The 17,757-nt window shown below is 33.5% G+C and overlaps 2 protein-coding genes across 3 annotated transcripts; one reads left to right on the top strand and one right to left on the bottom strand.

Annotated features, from left to right (window-relative positions):
- Positions 1 to 6,218: 6,218 nt before the first annotated feature.
- Positions 6,219 to 10,019, top strand: LOC122282996 (LIM domain-containing protein WLIM1-like). Its single transcript, XM_043095109.1, has 5 exons — positions 6,219 to 6,565; positions 8,281 to 8,377; positions 8,461 to 8,501; positions 8,637 to 8,726; positions 9,492 to 10,019. The coding sequence occupies exons 1-5, from the start codon at positions 6,428 to 6,430 to the stop codon at positions 9,744 to 9,746; spliced, it is 621 nt and encodes a 206-aa protein (XP_042951043.1). The 5' UTR covers positions 6,219 to 6,427; the 3' UTR covers positions 9,747 to 10,019.
- Positions 10,020 to 14,191: 4,172 nt separating this feature from the next.
- On the bottom strand, positions 14,192 to 15,663 carry LOC122282995. 2 transcript variants are annotated; one of them, XM_043095108.1, is made up of 4 exons: positions 15,218 to 15,663; positions 14,943 to 15,097; positions 14,788 to 14,843; positions 14,192 to 14,551 (listed from the first exon to the last, which is right to left on the bottom strand). In XM_043095108.1, exons 1-3 carry the CDS (start codon positions 15,522 to 15,524, stop codon positions 14,835 to 14,837), a joined length of 471 nt encoding a protein of 156 aa, XP_042951042.1. In that variant the 5' UTR covers positions 15,525 to 15,663; the 3' UTR covers positions 14,192 to 14,551; positions 14,788 to 14,834. The 2 variants fall into 2 exon arrangements, with proteins under 2 accessions (XP_042951042.1, XP_042951041.1); XM_043095107.1 differs by lacking the exon at positions 14,788 to 14,843 and having other exon boundaries at positions 15,218 to 15,657.
- Positions 15,664 to 17,757: the final 2,094 nt, after the last annotated feature.

Below are 17,757 nucleotides of genomic sequence, written 5' to 3'. Positions count from 1 at the left end.
TTGCAGGGAATTGCATCTCGTAGGGAAATGCAATTCTAGCAGAATTTCATTTATGGCTAGATTGGTAGAGCTTCTGCCCGGCCACTTTTAAGCTCAGAAATTGTAATCCCCTGTAGGATGCGGGTTGGGAAGCCTGTCCAAGTTGTTGCTAAAGCTTGGGATTCTTTTGAAAGTTGTTGCACACGTTCACACAACATATGGACGCCTCTGGTTGTTAATTAACTGATAAATTGGATATTTTTTTTATAAGTGATAAATTGGTTATGGGAACTAGTCTATATCATTATGGCACAAACATTTTGACCTCTTTCTGGGAAATGGGTTGTGACCATTGTTCTAAGCAAGCACAATCTAGACCTCATCCTTTGACAAAACTTCATCCCTCAGCTGCTCAAATGTTTTTATCATAACATTATGCATGAGCTTGTAATCTGCTGGTTCTAGGTTGTCTTCTATCACCACTAATTATCTTTATGCTTCAATTTTAAATTCAATTGTATCATTCTCTACGCATGGAATATGTTGATCTGTTGACAAGAGATATCTAGACATTGCTCAAAGCCCCAGTACACGAGGGACTGCTGCTTTATTTGTGATTGTGAATCAATGTGGTTTGTTTTTAGATAAACAGCATAAAAGACACCTGCATACATTAATCAAACCATTAGGAAGTATAGTCTTGTTTTACTTGTTTCTACTTTCAAAATTTTAATTTCTTGTGTTTGACGTGTGCTTGTTTCAGGCTGCGGCTATGAAATATACGTTAAAGCGGTAATGCGGGCAGAAGCTCGCAAACAAGCAAGGGCTGCCAGCGGAAGTGTTTGATGAAAGCGTAACAACTCTGAAGTACTTATTTTCCATGGACCCAATCAGGGAAGTGTTCAAGCCAAGGTAACGTTAGTCTCGGTGGTGGATAATTAATTAGAAACCTTTTAATACAGATACTAGTACTAGGAGAGGCCCCCTTTATTTGATTGGGTGGAGGAGAATTTCAATGCAGTGAATAAATATTTTGAGTATTCGGTTGCCTTTTTATTGACCGATGGATCGGTGGGTTGTCTTGTGCCAAAGATTACTAATTCTGGACCCTTCGGAAAACGACCAATGTTTTTATCAATTTGCATCATAAGAGCATTCTATCATTCAAAATATATCATCAAAATTTATTTTTTCTATTTTACATACTGATTTTTAGAATAGATCATATATTAGTTTATCTATATTTTCTTTATATCATTTAAATATTCTTTTTTAATATTTTTATTTATTTCAAATATTTCCTCTAACTATCAATAAATTTGTAATATCTTCATATCTTTTAATATTTACAATATTTCTCCATATAGAATATTATATAATTGTGTTGAATTTCATATTAATCCAAATTTAAATGCCAAACCACTGTTACAAGGTTTTGATCCAAGTGTTTTTCTCTTCTTCACCACCTTCAAACAGCCAATTAACGTCTAGATGAGAGATAGGGGTTGAAATGAAATACTAATAAAGGAAAGAGAAAATAAATTAAAATATTTTAGAATTGTGAACAATATTCTCTACATCTAGAGGGTTAGTGTTGTAAACTGTAAAATAAAAATCAAAATACAAAATCCATGAGAAGGGATTTTTGATCAATTCTCTTTATATCTTACATAAAATTGTATTTTACATGAACTATTGTGAATGCTCTAAATTATGAAAAGTTTCATTTTACATATTAAACTATTAAGTTTTGACAATTTATGCTTTGTTTGGAACAATGACTTATCTCATCTCAACTCATCTGAGTTGAGTTCAAATTTAAACCTAACCTAATATTTAAATACACAACTCCTAAATTACTAAACATTACTCAACTCAATACCTCTTTATAATTGTGACTCACAATTATTTTCAACTCAACACCTCTTTACATGCAAGACTCACAATCTTTTCAACTTTCTGTAAAAATATTTAAATTTATCTAAACATCCAAATATATATAAACTCATATTAGGTAGACCATACAAAACTCATTTTACTATTTCAACTTACTACTATTTATAAAAAAAATAAAAAATAAAAAACTCAATTCATCTTAATTTAGCTTAACATCCAAACGTATACAATCAATCAATATCTGATTATTAGGATTGACTAAAATAAGATGTGGTATAATCATGAGAGTCGAATTTTGACATAGGTAGGATATAAATTATCAAAATTTGATGATTTAGAGCGTGAATTGAAAAAAATATTGGGAAGGAGGAGGTGGAAATTACAGTATTCCCTGTTATTTTAGCACATGGTCTAATGATTCAACCTTTTATTTTACAAGTTTGGTAATTAGAAGAGCCCCCCAAGTACAGGCTGCCCAACACTTGTTTACTTACTTTTTTCATTATTTTTTATTTCTTTTCCCATCATGCTATTTTATTTGCTAATCGGATAACAATATTCGTACTTCATTAATAGCTAACCAGAAAATAAAATAAGTGCAACTTGAAAGCGTTATAATAGCTGCAGAACCCACCCAAAAGAAACCCAAAGTCCCCTTCCATCCCATTGGATCTTCCCTCTTTCTCACCATATACTTACCCATTTTAGTGATGTTTTCCTTATTTGTTTTTAGCCCTCGACGTGACAGCCACTCAAAACTTTTCAAAGGAAGAGTTGATGTTTCCGGACAATGCTTTACAAGATGGATCATGAACTCCCGTCAGTTTCTCTTGCTATAAGATTCTCTGGATCAAGAAAAAGAGGAGGTGGGTCTTTTAAGCAACCACTCCGAAAGTAGTAAAGTGCATTGCTGCCTAACCTGCCACACACAACTGATCCAGTACTGTCCACAAATATATCAAAATAACATTTTTAGGTAATTTCCCTCTTGGTTTATTTCGAAATAATGGAAAAGGGTGGGAGTTAATCCTTTTGTTTTTGTGTCCAATTTGCTTCTTTATTGATATAAGGAAAATAATATACATACAAATGAATTCCACAAAGGAATTCCATACATTGATGTGGTCACTACCAGTGCGCCATGTGTCTTTTTTATTAAATTTTTTTCTCTCTTTTTCTACTCTCTTTCCTGTACCTCAAATTTTTTTTCCCTCTCATTTCTTCTCCATTTTCCTCTACATTTCTCAACCCCTTCCCGCCCCCTTAGCCCAACCAAGACAGAGGTGATGGCGATGGTGCGACAGTAGCAACAACGATGATGGAGGCGAGGGTGAAGGGCGATGGGCGAGGAAGGTGATGAGTGTGGCAGCAACGTTGTTGAGGGGTGAGGAAGGCTCGACAAGAGAGAGTGAACAAAAAAAATACACGTAATATATTGATAGTATGACATATTAATTTGTATGATCTATTTATGTTTCTAGCACCCTCTTGATATAAATATGCATGCCCTTAGGAAAAAAAAAAAAAAAAAAGAGGATGAAGAAGAAAATGTTATGTTACTTTTTGGCAAGGTCTAAGATTATACAAAAAGGCTCCCAACTGCCCAACTAAATATGACCACTTCTTTGTCTTTTGAAATTGATTGATTAATTGTGGGGTTATGAGAAAAGGAAATAATTCAATGTGGGAGATGATTGGTTGAGAGTTATATCTTTCGCCCAAAAAGTCAGAGAACCTTAAAAGATAATATAAAACACAGAAAATGTTACTATCAATTGGAGAAAGCTCCTTCAATACAACTCTTGTGATTACCATTTTTTTTTTTTAAGAATAATTTTATTTATTATATACTGCATATTTATTTTTTTAAAAATAAATTTACAGAAAAAAATAACGAGATTGAATCATAATTATATATACGAGTTTTCATATATCTCAATTATAATTAAATAGAGAAAATGGTATTTTCAATATCTTGATAAAGTTTAATTTTCATATATTAATTATAAAAATGATACATCTAAACTCTTTTAATAATTATTTACATAACTTTAATTTAGATTAAGAACATTTTTATAAATAATTTTAATTTAAAATATAATTATATTTATTTGTTAGATTTTTTGAAGTTTGGAAAAGAAATGATTGAGTCGAGGTGTCCATAGTGAATGGACTCGAACTGATCACAGAAATGTTATAATAATGACAAAAAGATTCGAATAAATAAGGTCAGAAAGATTGTGAATTCATCATCATAATGATGATAAATAAGGTCACAAAACACAGCTTTTTCGTCACAAGAACTGGGACCCATTAAATAAAACGAACAAAGAATATATGCCAATGCTTTTCACTTTTAATATTTATTTATTTATAAATAATCCTACGTATATATTTATAAAATCCACAAATATTGTGTAAGTGTTTAAAAAAATAAAATTTATGATTAAAAAATTAATTTTTTATAATATAAATTTTATATTAATTTACTTTTTTTTTTAAAAGACTTACAGTATTTATATAATTTATAATTATAAATATTATTATTTTTATTTATTTTAAAAGGTATATTTGCGTCACCCCACTCTCCACCATATCTTAAGCGCGTTTAAGACACCCGCTGCACCTTCGTGCGAATAGGCCAATTAATGTCGTCTTATAAAAAAAATAAAAAACTTGAGTTCTCCCTATAAAAATACTTTAATTCGGACTTTAATATTAAATTGTATTTATAAAATTTAAAATCTAATTTCTTATTTGAATTAGAGAAATATCATAGTAAAAGATTTTATAAAATTAAATCTATAAATTGATATAACTTAATATAATACGTTAATTTTTATTTATAATAAACTAATTTTACAATCTAACATATTATAATAAGTCATATAACTTTTGGGCATTACTACTTATCATCTCTATATACTATACATTGCACTTTTTTAATTTTTAAAATTGTTTCTAGGTTTATTCTTCTTAAACTAATTGAATTTTTCTACTCATTATTCATATACTAAACATTTAGTAAAAATAAAAAATAAAATAAAAATAAAAATAAAAATAAAAAGTATAGTGTTTGATGTGTGAGTTATGTTTAGAATTTTTCTTTAACTTTTTTTTTTTAAAAGAGGAAGGTACCTCAATTTTATTAATTATACTTACTTGTGGTGAAATAAAACCGTGGTTACAATGAGATACCTGGAAGTTACAGATAAATAAGAAATCAAAACCCAAGCATAAAAAAAAACTAAAATGTAAAACATCATGAAACATCCTAATACAATGCCGTAGAAAGTTAGAAATTACAAGAAAAGGAACTTAACACAAAAAAAGAATACAAGCAAGAAAAGCACGTAAAAAAGAATATCAAAATTTTTAATATTAAAAGAACAACTTATCCGATACAGCCTTACGAAAGTTGCAAGTAAAGAAGACTCAATTTATCTATACGAAAACTCTTAGATTACTAAATAACATATGTTCTTTGTACCACTCCAAAATTAAGCCTTCACACTCCACTTGACAAAAAAATCAACCACAAAATTACCTTCAATTCACAGTTTGTTCTTAGCTTATATGCAATGGATAGTCTTAAGAGCATTTACATTGGTTTATACATGTGTATATGTAAAATCACATCTTTTGAATATCCAATTTGTCATACAATCAAAACTTTCACACTGGTTTATACAAATTTAAGACAAAATAATAATAAAATATTATCATTTTTTTTTTACTTTTTTTTAATAGGGTTTGATTATCAAATATGTAAAATATTTGAGTAAAATATTTTTTAGAGAGTGAATGAATAAAATATTTAGAGAAATATATAAAAGTAAAATATGTAGAAAGAGAGTGGGAACAGAGAAAAAGAATGAATAAAATATATTTTGGAGAGTGGATAGTAGATTTTCAAATATGTAAAAGTATTGTTTATAACTATATAAATATTTGAAGATGTATAATTTAATATAGATAAATTTATGTTAATATTATGTAAAATTTACTTTGCATATATATATATATATATATGTATAGCCTAATATGGATGGTCTAAAAGGAAGGTTCCTGGATCCAATTTTTTGGCAGTGGAAATAACTCACGCGCTGGCACAGGAGAGTTGTATAAAACTACAGGCACGTAAAAACCGCGACATGTTCGAATCTCTGTGCCATTATTTTAGCCGTAGGAAGGCACGAATTTCACGGTTGAGCTGTAAGCGATACACGTATCTCCTTTGAGGGTAATATCGTAATAACATCATTAGTTGTCAGTCAAAGCCATCATTATTTAGACCAAACTGTCCCTGGTGTGCACCACTGGCAATTTATATATTGCCTAAAGTCTAAACATAGACCAGTTTCTGGCTAGTTGGTTGGTTTATCTGACAACCTCTGAGCTGTGAATCTCAGACTTGGGAGTTTGAAACGGATAGAGAAAGTGTGTTTGGGGAGAGAGAAAAAGTCTTCACCCTAGGAAAGTGTCTGTAGTTGTTCATTTTATTGGGTTTGGGTTTTTAATTTCCGGTTCTGGGGGTGAAAGATCTTTTGGGATGGCAACATTTGCAGGGACTACCCAGAAGTGCAAGGCATGTGAGAAAACAGTATACTTGGTTGAACAGCTTACTACTGATAACAAGGTGTACCACAAGGCCTGCTTCAGATGCCACCACTGCAAGGGTACCCTTAAGGTGACAACCCAAAAAATATACTTTTTATAGTAGATAGACACATGGGCACACTTCTTTACATTGAGTTTCATGGTCTGTAGAGAGCTCTTAGGCTTCATTTACATGATCCCATCACATAATATCATATATGTTCCCAGGTCTCTGTTTTATCACTTTTGTACTCGATTATGGATCTTTTTAATCTGGTTTTTGTTTGGAGATCACGATCAGGGAGCTTATATGGAGTATTGAAAATAAATATTATGATAATGGATTGCATACTCTGTTTGGTCGATGATGGGTTCATGAGTCATGATGATCATTGGGCTAATTTTTAATGTTGGAATGATCCTTTTAACAATAGTTTCTTTGAGCGAAGGCTTGACTTATTCACGATTTTGTTCTTTAAGAAGCTGACACTAGGTCTGTGTTGCATCAAGAGCCCAATTGAGCTGTACTTTGATGTAGAGTTTTGGATCAATTGGGATTTATGAAATCCTGAAAAGTACTCGGAAATATGTAAATAATCCTTGCAAATATGTGAATAATCCTTGCCAGTATAAGAGGTAAAGAGGATAGGGATTTTTTTCTTAAAAATTTTGGATGCAATTGCAGAATAATATAAAAAATCAGAGAACTTTGTCCTTTTTTGTTTTTTGAAAAGTAGAACTTAGTCAGAATGTTGAGAAGTAGCCCTAGGAAATCATGCTTTAGGCAATTTGAAAGAATAATTTTATTTTCCCTTATTTGTGTTAGTTTCCTGTTTAGAGAACATGACTGACTAAAGGCTTATTAGCCAAGATGGCAGCCTTGGGTTTGGTCTCTTAAGCTATTCTCATAAGGTTTCTTTCACAATGTGCCATCTCCACCATTGATCTGTTAATTATCAAGTACTGATCTGACAACTGTGATATTTGTGGAAGGATCAAGATGATACATTGTGATTATCTGTTGTATAACTGGATTTCCATGACAGCCAAAATAACAGAAAAAATGAATTGTTGAGAGTAGAATCACCGGCAATATCGCAAGATTTCTTTGTTGAATAATTGCATTTCAGACATGTAAGTTGAAATTTAACTGTGGCATAAAATTTTTTTAAAGTGGTACTCTGAGTTCATGACATTAATTGTTACATAATATTGAAGTCCTTGAATCTAGGTGGTCAATTATTGGCTTTTTGTACAAATAAAGAGGGATCGTGTAAAACATTTTTAGCTGTTTACATCAATTAATGGAAATTGAAATTAGGAATTTCCTTCTTATCTCGTGATTGAGAGAAGCAGGAGTTGCTTCTAACTAGCCACTAGACAATGCCTTGGGCCATTGACACCCTATCCTTTTCATCTTTTGCTGTCCTTAAACTTCTAGAATTTTTGCTATCATTACATAAGTACCACTTTAATCTTCTCCAGATTCTTCTACCTTTTCAGCTGGTCAACAGCTGGAGCACTGATGAGCGTATTTTGTATCTAATCTTAAATTTAATTACTATTAACCTGTTTGTCTCAAAATTTTGATGATGGTCATTACATTATCTGCTTTTCATTGATTGGTCACAATACACACTTATTTACTTCTCTTTATTTTTTTATCTTTACTTTTTATTGTTAATGATATAGAGGTCTTGAAATTCTGGTCTATACTGTTTCTTAAAAGGTTTTAAAGTACATCGAAATCATTTTTTTCTGTTTCTACCTGGCTGTTATATCTCATTTTCTTCAATATCTTTGCAGTTAAGTAATTATTCCTCCTTTGAGGGCGTTTTATATTGCAAGCCTCACTTTGATCAACTGTTTAAGATGACTGGCAGCTTGGATAAAAGTTTTGAAGGTAATTGGCTGTCATTCAGCATCCATATTCACTTCTGCTTGATGAGCATATTCATAGGTTCTTTTTTGTTTTCCCTTCTATAGGTACCCCAAAAACTGTTAGAGTTGACAGATCTGCTAATCAGGTAGCTGAAGCCTTATTTTGCTTATTTTACTTTTCTAGTCATAGAAATTCCAGTTGAGTGGAGGGAAATGCTCCGTATAGCTGATACTGAGGCCTTAATACTTAAGTTGTCTTTTACTGGGATGGAACTGTGCAGGTCCAGACTAACAGCAGAGTTTCAAGTTTGTTTGGTGGAACCAAAGAAAAGTGCATTGCATGCAATAAAACTGTATACCCAATTGAAAAGGTAAATTTTGGCAATTCGATATCTAATTATGAGCCCTGTATAAGGTGATGTATTTCGTTAATGTCGTAAGATTTTTGGGTGTCTACTCAGCACTTGAGTTTATTCTCCTGAGTCAAATACCTCTCATGTTCTCATTTAACCATTACATTGTGCACGGCAGATGTTTATAGAGATCCATTATTACTTACTTTTTAACCAGTCCGATGGATTTTTTTTGTCAATTAAAGGATTTTAACAAGACTTACTTAAGCAGTATAACATTGTGGCACCTGCTACTCTATAACCAGAGTCCCAGAAACCATTAGGTCATTGTGACAAAAAAAAAACAAAAACAAAAAAACAAAAGAAAAACAATAGCCTGTATAAAAACTAAGAAAAAGATTTGAAACTTGTACATGATGTGAAATTGTATGAATAAACTTGTTTGAAAATTTTTAAATCTGAGAATCCATAAGAACATCATTGACGTGTGAAGTATAGAAGTTGTACATTAATCACAATCCCTGATTGCTGGAGGGAAAATCTCACAGTAGTCTTGGAAAATCTCAGCTCAAGAAAATTTTAAGTGTATATATGAAGCACTGCACATATGCTCAATATGGTTAATAAAAATGAAGGTACTGCCTGGGACCAAATGATTGCTTTGTGTTGGTGCTTGAAGAAGGTGGCATCCATTTCAGCACATTTTGAGTTGCTGAGAGAGAGAGAGATGGTGCATTACCCTGACACCTTTCTCGTTTTTCATTTTTCTCACTTTTCTTTCAGGTGGCAGTTGATGGTTCAGCATACCATAAGGCTTGTTTCAGGTGCACTCATGGAGGCTGTGTGATCAGCCCATCAAACTATGTAGCCCACGAGCATCGTCTCTATTGCAAGCACCACCACAGCCAACTATTCAAGGCGAAAGGCAACTTCAGCCAACTTGACAGGCGTGAAGAAGTTACAGTGGTCAGTCAGAAACTCCCCCCACTAGATACGCAAGAAGAAAAAGTGGTATCCGAAAATGCAGCGTCAGAATAGTAATATGAGAATTTCATGGTATAATATGATATCACTCGGATGGTGGATTTCTCAGCAAGAGTTGGAAGCAATTGTTATTGCATACGAGAATCTTTGGTTTTTTTATATATAAATATGTATTTATAACTGTTAATCCGGTATAGATATTTATTTGGTAGAAGAGTGAGCATGTTGCTGATATTTTGAGTGTGAGATTGAAAGGGATAATATATTAGAGTTGGTGTTCATTTCTTTTAATAAACAATGTGGCAAGCCCAGTTTTCCTGTTTTCCATCTTTGATTGAACCTTGATGTGGTTTCACGTTCTATAGCTACAGTGTCTCTTCTCATTGCTAATGACTGCATTTTTGTGTTTGTTATCTTTGGTACTGCTCTGCAAAACGCTGATGGGCTTTTCCCTTTATGATCTTTCACGCACACAGGAGCACAACACAAACTTCCTGAAAATCAATGCTTGATATGTTGGCATATTAATGTTTACAAAATGTGCTTATAGTCCTGATCTGACCTATTTCAGCCGTTTTCCAAATGGCTGGATGCTAAATGCTTTGATCCTTATTTTAAATTGAAACTGGTGCAGATTTTCAAAGAAGTAATGCTAGCCATCATCCTTTTTACAACCATCCTCTCACAATCCCACGATTGTTGCGAAATCGATGACAATAAAGCAAAAGTAAAGAAGCAATAATTAAACAATCAATCACACGATATAGATTTACATGATTCAACAATGTACCTATATCTACGGAGCTATAGAGGATTTTATTATATTGAGGAATCACAAGGTACTTTTTTGAGGCGATTTTCATTGTTCAAAACAGTCATACTGTATAAAATAAACATATTTAAAATGTTACACGACGTAATTCCTAATTTTTACTTTTCTACAACATTTACTCGAGTGGAGTGTCGACTGCATATTGATCGAACTCTCTTTCTGGCCTTCACTTGAGCCCACTGTTGAGTGAACTCTCTGTTTGTGTTTCGCTCGAGCTTACTGTCAATTGAGACTCGAGCAAACTTTCTATTTGATGTTTGCTCGAGCCGAAAGTTAAACGAACTTTTTGTCTTGGCCCTTCTTGAGTCAAAAACAGTGCCAAGCCTCCTTGAAAATCTACTCAAAAATCATAACGAATTATTGTCAAGTCGGATCATCAAGTCGAGCCGCCATAACAATAAACCAGACTCCAAAAACCCAACAACAATGTGGTATTTAATTATTAGAGACTGTTATGTTTTAAGCCAATCACTTGATGCCACGTCAAGTAATTATGAGAGGGTTGTAACTAGAATTTTTCTTTCCGAAGTCGTCTTTGATGGGTATGACGGACACCCAATACATTTTCTGCACCATTCTTGAAACTGGGATATCCTAGTCTTGTACTCCAACAGTGGAAGCTATGAAGTGAAAAAGCAGTCAATGAAGCTGAATTTGGAAGTTCCAAAAAATAAAAAATAAAATGAAAGGATCCAAATTTTATGCAGAAGTACATGCATTTTAAATTACTTGGCTCTTGTTAATGGCGAATAGCCAATAACATCATGGTTTAAGAAGACGTAACGATCCAATCAACGCACTGATGAGCAGCGTCAACAAAAATGTGTGCTTCAATCACAGTCCCCTTTACCGATCTCCCCTTTGAATCACAGTTGCTTAGACCACAAATGCTTGTGATCAGAAGGCCCATAGCTACATACCTTTTTCATTTGATCCATTTCCATTTGGAAACTTGAGCCTCTTTCATGTTCAACGACCACACGCAGGGCCTAAAACTGTGTCACCTCAAGCAAAGTCATGCCCAAGTTGTCTCTCGCTCTCATCTCATCCTTCCTTAACCATCTTTCTCAATTAAGTGGAACCTCTTCGCCAACAACCCCCATCAGTCTAAGAATCTTATTGATCAAAGTTGTTGGTCCTCATGATAATGCCTATTCCAAGCACAAGAACTCCGAAGAATCTATCCATCTTGTCATCAAATGCATGCTAGTGTTAAGTGGGCCAGTAATGAAGTACACATTCACCTTCGTGATGGACTTTGTATTGGGGTCAATAATTAACGGTATATGGAAATCATTCAGGGGTTTAGATCAGATTTGTTTGTGGCTGAAGAAACAAATTGAAGAAGTGTTTTGGTCAAGATTACCACCAAAATTGTATCAGTAACTGTAAGTCTGTATACCTAGAGTTCTGTACAAGACATGATCTTATCAGATTACAATGAATATGTTGATTACAATAACAAAAGTACTAGTTACGCTAATAACATGATAAGATACGATATGTTTCATAGTGTCATCTGCCCGAGCTCTGATTACGATACTTCTGTTCTCAGTTCCATGACCTCCAATTTCAGAGACACATGGAGCTGAAGAGTCTTTACTAGTTGCAGTTGAAGTGGTTAGGATGTGCAAGCCTGGCGTAATCTCTTTAAAAAAATATAATTCATTGTATAAAAAAGTAAATTTTTTTACGCGAATCTTATTTTCTTTCAAATGACTTGCACCTCCACGAATAATTTTCCACATCACGATGAGGTGCTTACCATTTATGCTGTACCTGGGAAAATGGAAATGTCTGAGAAGTTTCAATAGAATGCCTGAGTGTGTTCGCGTGGACTGGTGCTCTGGTTGTCATTCAACTTTTGAAAGCCATCTCCCAAGTTTAAAGTTATGGCTGCCCAGGAAAAAATAAATAAAACGTGAAAGTTAATAGTTAGAGATTGTTCTAGTCCCTGCAACTTTTTGGACGGAATATGCTTTTGTGATGACTATTGATTGTTATCTTTCTTCCATTGTCAGCAACACATGCAGTAGAAAGTTGCTTTCAAACAATATGATCGTATCCAAACTGCTGTGTAGGGACAATTTACATACCAAAGCGGATTTGAAAAGTTAGTGTTTGTGATGAAAAAAGGAGCTATTCTTTGCGCTGTATTAAGATTTTTTTTACTTAAACAATTTTATCAAAAGAAGATGCTTCTCCACAACTTAAAGAATCTGATGGCATTTTCTTTGATTGTTCAAAATCGAGCCAAATTTCTTTGTATGATGCTATGTATTTGCTAAACAAAGGCTAGCAATTGATGGCCCGCACGGAAGGAATTCTATGAACTTTACAGAATTTGAAGGAGTGCAATGCACCTGGATTCTAACTCAAAACAAAAACGCAAGCTGGATTCAATTGTCCTACTCAAATTGTAGTAATATCTCTTAAGTGTAAAGAAAGGAAAGTCGTAAAGAAAAGAAAGGAAAAAAAAAAAAAGGCCATCTTTTGCTTTACTAGATTTGGCGTGTCATGCTCTAGGCTCCAAAGAGAAATTAATCATGCAAAGGGTAGTGACGAAGATTCGCTTCTTCTCGTGCGCTAAAAAAAGGTCAATTTGATGGCTCTCTCTAGGTCAAAAATGGACAGTCATGATTATTGCAGGTATTACGTAAAGCTTACTGTTTCTGCCAAGGAAGAAACTTCTGAAGTCAGATGCTGATGTTTTCTTCTTCTAAAGATCTTTTGTATCTTGGCGTGTTCTAGTTATGTTGCCGAGAGTTGTGCGCATGCAGAACTTGTTTTTCCTTTGCCTTTTTGGACTAGGCACTCAAGAGGATGAGCATTTGAAGAAAAACTACTGCAATTAATCTTCTTTGCATTATAGTTTATGAGATAACATGAGAATGAAAATGAAAATGTGCGAGTATCATGTATAGGACCATACCAATCTTTTACCTTTTCTTGGTAATTAACCAGAATGAGTGACTATTACTGACATTCGGCTGGTAGGCTTAAAGGGTCTATTGGGTATGTAATATATTTTTTATCACTTTAAAATGCCTAGAATTTATACTTCGTCTTCATAGAAGAAGATCAACTTTAAAAGGACACACGCACACGCGCCCAGCCAAATTGTAATATACATGATAAACACGGACACTTTGTTGATAATTCTTTTGAGGCACACAACTACGGAATCTATTTTGTCATAAATGAGAAGTGAAGTTGGTGAAAATCAGTTGCTTTCAGCTGTCCTGTTTCTAATTTATATTCAGTTAAGACTTCCAAAGCAATGATTAGAACTTTTGTCCTCATATTATCGGTTATCTGTAATTTGTTCTTCGCTTGATTCTATATATCAGAATCATCGTACACTGGCATTGAAAAACTGACCTTTCGGCAACTCTAAAACTATTTGTCACTCAACTGCTTTCTGTTCTTAGGATGCATGGGTGCCCAAATGCTGGAGATGGTTAGCCAGACATGACATATAAAAAGACCATAGCAGAAACAACGCTTAATCCCTGCTGCTTTTACTCTTCGGAAGATTTTAGTTTAACCATCATGTGGATTCGGCTAACTAAAAACGGTTTCTTTAAATTCTGGCCTTCTTTAATTTATATATATATATATATATATATATATATATTATATCCAGTGTTCCACTAGAGCAATTATCTATATAAAATGGAGTCTAATCTCATTTCAGAAAAGCACTCAATTACACTAATGTTGGATATGTGCCCCTTTGCTATACACAGCTATGCATTACATTACCCAGATCAGCAATTCGAAAAAGAAGTCCTTGATCTCTCAAGATCACAATTGGCCTCCCAGAATACCCCAAAATTATTTGTCAGAGGTTTTAGATGTCATGCAGTAACCCCACTGCCCTTCTCTCCTTAACAACTTGTTAAAAGCATGGTCAACTTGCAGCCTCTGAGATGCTTTGTAAAGATGGTTGCCATGTTCTTGGCCTGGCTGTTGCAGAGGTATTTGATACTGCTGTCCTCGATCGTTGTCTCTCATGTGTTGTCACCTGATGTTTACTCACAATAATTAATGAACAAATTTAGGAATTATAGCCAATAATCATCTAGCTAGCCTCTGTAAGGGAGCACAAGCATATCATATTATATGCTCATCCAGTTCCAAGAGTTCCTAATCTTTTAATTTAATCAGTAAATATAATATGATTAGTTTAATGTAAGTTGTCTGGGTGACATTGTGCTCAAGAACTTTAATTAAACCATAAAATAAGTTAAGATACTTAACAATCAGGACCAAAGCTGACTCGAAGGATCTGATCAGGTATCTCTGCTTCAACTTGTCTTTAAAAGGGAAAAATAAAATCTAAAAAAACTAAACAAAAATTGTACAGAAATTATTCTGGAAAAAAAAAAAAAAAATACTGTTTAATGAAGTTTTACATGGTTGTCCTTCTCCAGTTCAGATGTTCTAGATGCTGCTGTGACTGTTCGAGAATCCGGCTTCTCTTTCACCACCCTCTCTGGCTTCTCTGCTGATTCTGAATAGTTTTTCTTCATCTTTGCTTGCTTCTTTGCCCGCAAACCTTTCATGACCTCTGAAACCCACAAGGCAAATTGGATTTCCATCTCGGATTAAGCACTAAACTAAGCACATACCTCAAAACTCTCTCCCCCAACAAATAAAAAAGAAAAAGAAAAAGAAAATTAAGACAAACCTTGAGTGGTGATGAGTCTATAAACTTGGCCAAGAACAAGAGTGTCTGTCGGCCGGAGAAGCTTAATCCTAGTCAAACGAACCTGCTGGTTTTTGCTGTTGTGGTTGCTGTCATTATTCTTAACCTGGCATTCTTCCTTGTCATTATTAGAAGGGCATAAGGTGGTGGAGATGAGAAGAGCAACATAGTGGCCAGGATTCATCTTCATGATCTCATTAGCACTCACAGGCCAATAATATTTGTCCACTTTCCCACTTGGATGTTGTACCACTAATGTTGCTGCGTCAATGGCTTGACAATTCCCCATCTCTCTTCTCTCTCACTCTCTCTTTCTCTCTCTCTAAAAGAAGAAGAAGATACCTCTGAGAAAACAAGGAAGAAGATTAGAAATGCACCGCCCTTTTTTATAGCCACTACCCACCAAGCTTTACTATATGGGTAAATGTCCAGATGACATCTAGATTCTAAAGTCCAGGCCTTTTTAAGCTGCAACTTCTAAGCCAATTAACAACCTGATCCCGAAAATAAAAACATTAAATAATCTGTGCTAATCACGGTTAAACAAACAAACAGTGTGGTAATGAGGGGTAGTTTGGGAATTAAGCTACTTAGAGAGTGAGACGTGTTGGTCCCACGGGAGATGATGTGGTGCAACGTGAGGTGCTGTGGTGAGCATTGGTTGGTGGGCTGAAGAGACAAAAGGAAGTGGGGCCAGAAATGATCATCTTCTCTGCCCTTCCAAATTTCGGATACGTTTTTACGTTCTTTTGGTCTATCACCCTTCTGTAACGCTATTCCGTTCCATCTGGCCTGAGAGACTGCCACGTCTTCAGATTGCAAAAATGGGAAATAATTTTTAAAAAAATTGTATTAAATAAACAAGAATAAGTTTTAAAAAAAATAATTTTTTTAAAAATAAAAAATAAAAAGGCAATGTAGAAGTAAATAGGAAGAGGAGGTCGAAGAGAAACAAGTTGAGGGCGCGTGAAAGAGTGGTAAAAAGCAAAGGGAGAGACGTTTGATAACCCTCACCGAACCAAACCACATTGAATTCGTGTTGTAGAGAAGGTAAAGAAAGGAAGAAATAAAGGTGAGAGAGAATGGCACTGGTATTATGGTTAGGGGTGGGGCCCAATGCATGCATACATACATACGGAGAGCTTCTCTCGACACGTAATGAGTGCGTGTCGCGTGTGGAATCCTTTTGGGGTCCCTTTTTTTCTTGTGCGTCCCCTTTACATTTCCAAATCTTTTTATTTTTAACAAAAAAATATTAAGACATCATTTAATTATGAGTTTAAATAAAATAAAACATTTTTAAATAGCAATAAAATTTTTAAATTAAGATGAGATGATATAATTTGTAAAAAAGTATGTATTTAGATAATGAGATAAGATTGTTTTAATTTTTTTGAAATTTGATAAAAGGTGGGTCCCACTTATTATTGAAAAATATTTTTAATTATTAGGTAGAAAATATTATGAATATATTAAAAATAAGTAATATCTATTATTAATTTAAAAACTCATAAATATTTTGAATTTCCCAAAATATATTTTTATATTAGACCTATTTATTATACTATATTTTATAAAATTCGAAATATTTTTCTAATTATATATTACAATAAAATAAAAAAATTCTAATAGATAATTATATATTAAAAAAAAAATGTGATAGTTAGCATTACTATAACATTATTGTAGCGTTAGTTGAAAAATCAGAAATGAGATAAGAATTTCTTTTGAACTGTTTGGATAGGCAGATGAAAGATAAAGTACAGCTTAGATGGATATCTAAACTGGCTTAAATTAAATTAAATTAAATTAAAGATATGTATAAAAGGAGATTCACCACTTAAATAATAAGATTTTATTTATAAAATTTAAAATTTATTTTCAAAATCAAATTATATATAAGCAATGTGGAATATAAATGTCTTAAACGAGCACTACTCATAAAAGAATGAGCTGGGATGGGATGTACAAAAATTTCTTTACAAGTAACTGCAGTATGCAGTGCTCGAGGGGAAATGGGGGTAAAGTAATAAAGAAATAGTCAACGAACCATAGATTGAAGCCCATGTTCCTTGCCTTAAAGCCAAGGAAGAGACTGCAAAAAGCAATTTAATTTGATCCAACAAATACATCAATTGATTGTGGCATTAAGACACAATTAGTAGAAAGATATTGCAATCGACTATTCTAATGTACGAATAAATCAGTATTAATTTATAAATTAGTACGCAATCGTACTTGCATATAGCAAAATTTTTTTATAATAAAACTCCACTTTTACTGTATGAGGATTGGTACAGGCGTGTGGGACCCATGCACCAGTAAGAATGAATTGGAATCAGACGCATTTTGAAGGTTTTGATGATAAAAAATTTGTTGGTATTATGGGTATAGAGATTGAATTCTCATAATAACGACGATGCATGGGACTCATACACTAATCCAATGTTGACATTTCTTAACCCTTCTTATAAATAAGCCTCTAAGGAATGTGGTGGTGTGGTGCATGTAGAGTATCTGTG

The sequence above is a fragment of the Carya illinoinensis genome, chromosome 11 (assembly GCF_018687715.1).
Source record: "Carya illinoinensis cultivar Pawnee chromosome 11, C.illinoinensisPawnee_v1, whole genome shotgun sequence".
NCBI lineage: Eukaryota > Viridiplantae > Streptophyta > Magnoliopsida > Fagales > Juglandaceae > Carya > Carya illinoinensis.
The sequence above is the reverse complement of the archived record's forward strand: the minus strand, read 5'-3'. Positions and strand labels throughout refer to the sequence as shown.

Coding starts and splice junctions, on each gene's coding strand:
- LOC122282996 (XM_043095109.1), top strand. CDS start 6,428: ATGGCAACATTTGCAGGGACTACCCAGAAGTGCAAGGCATGTGAGAAA. Junction 8,502..8,636: donor TTGACAGATCTGCTAATCAG/GTAGCTGAAGCC, acceptor GGAACTGTGCAG/GTCCAGACTAACAGCAGAGT. Junction 8,727..9,491: donor CTGTATACCCAATTGAAAAG/GTAAATTTTGGC, acceptor CTTTTCTTTCAG/GTGGCAGTTGATGGTTCAGC.
- LOC122282995 (XM_043095107.1), bottom strand. CDS start 15,524: ATGGGGAATTGTCAAGCCATTGACGCAGCAACATTAGTGGTACAACAT. Junction 15,098..15,217: donor TAGACTCATCACCACTCAAG/GTTTGTCTTAAT, acceptor TGTGGGTTTCAG/AGGTCATGAAAGGTTTGCGG. Junction 14,552..14,942: donor AACTGGAGAAGGACAACCAT/GTAAAACTTCAT, acceptor AGTAAACATCAG/GTGACAACACATGAGAGACA.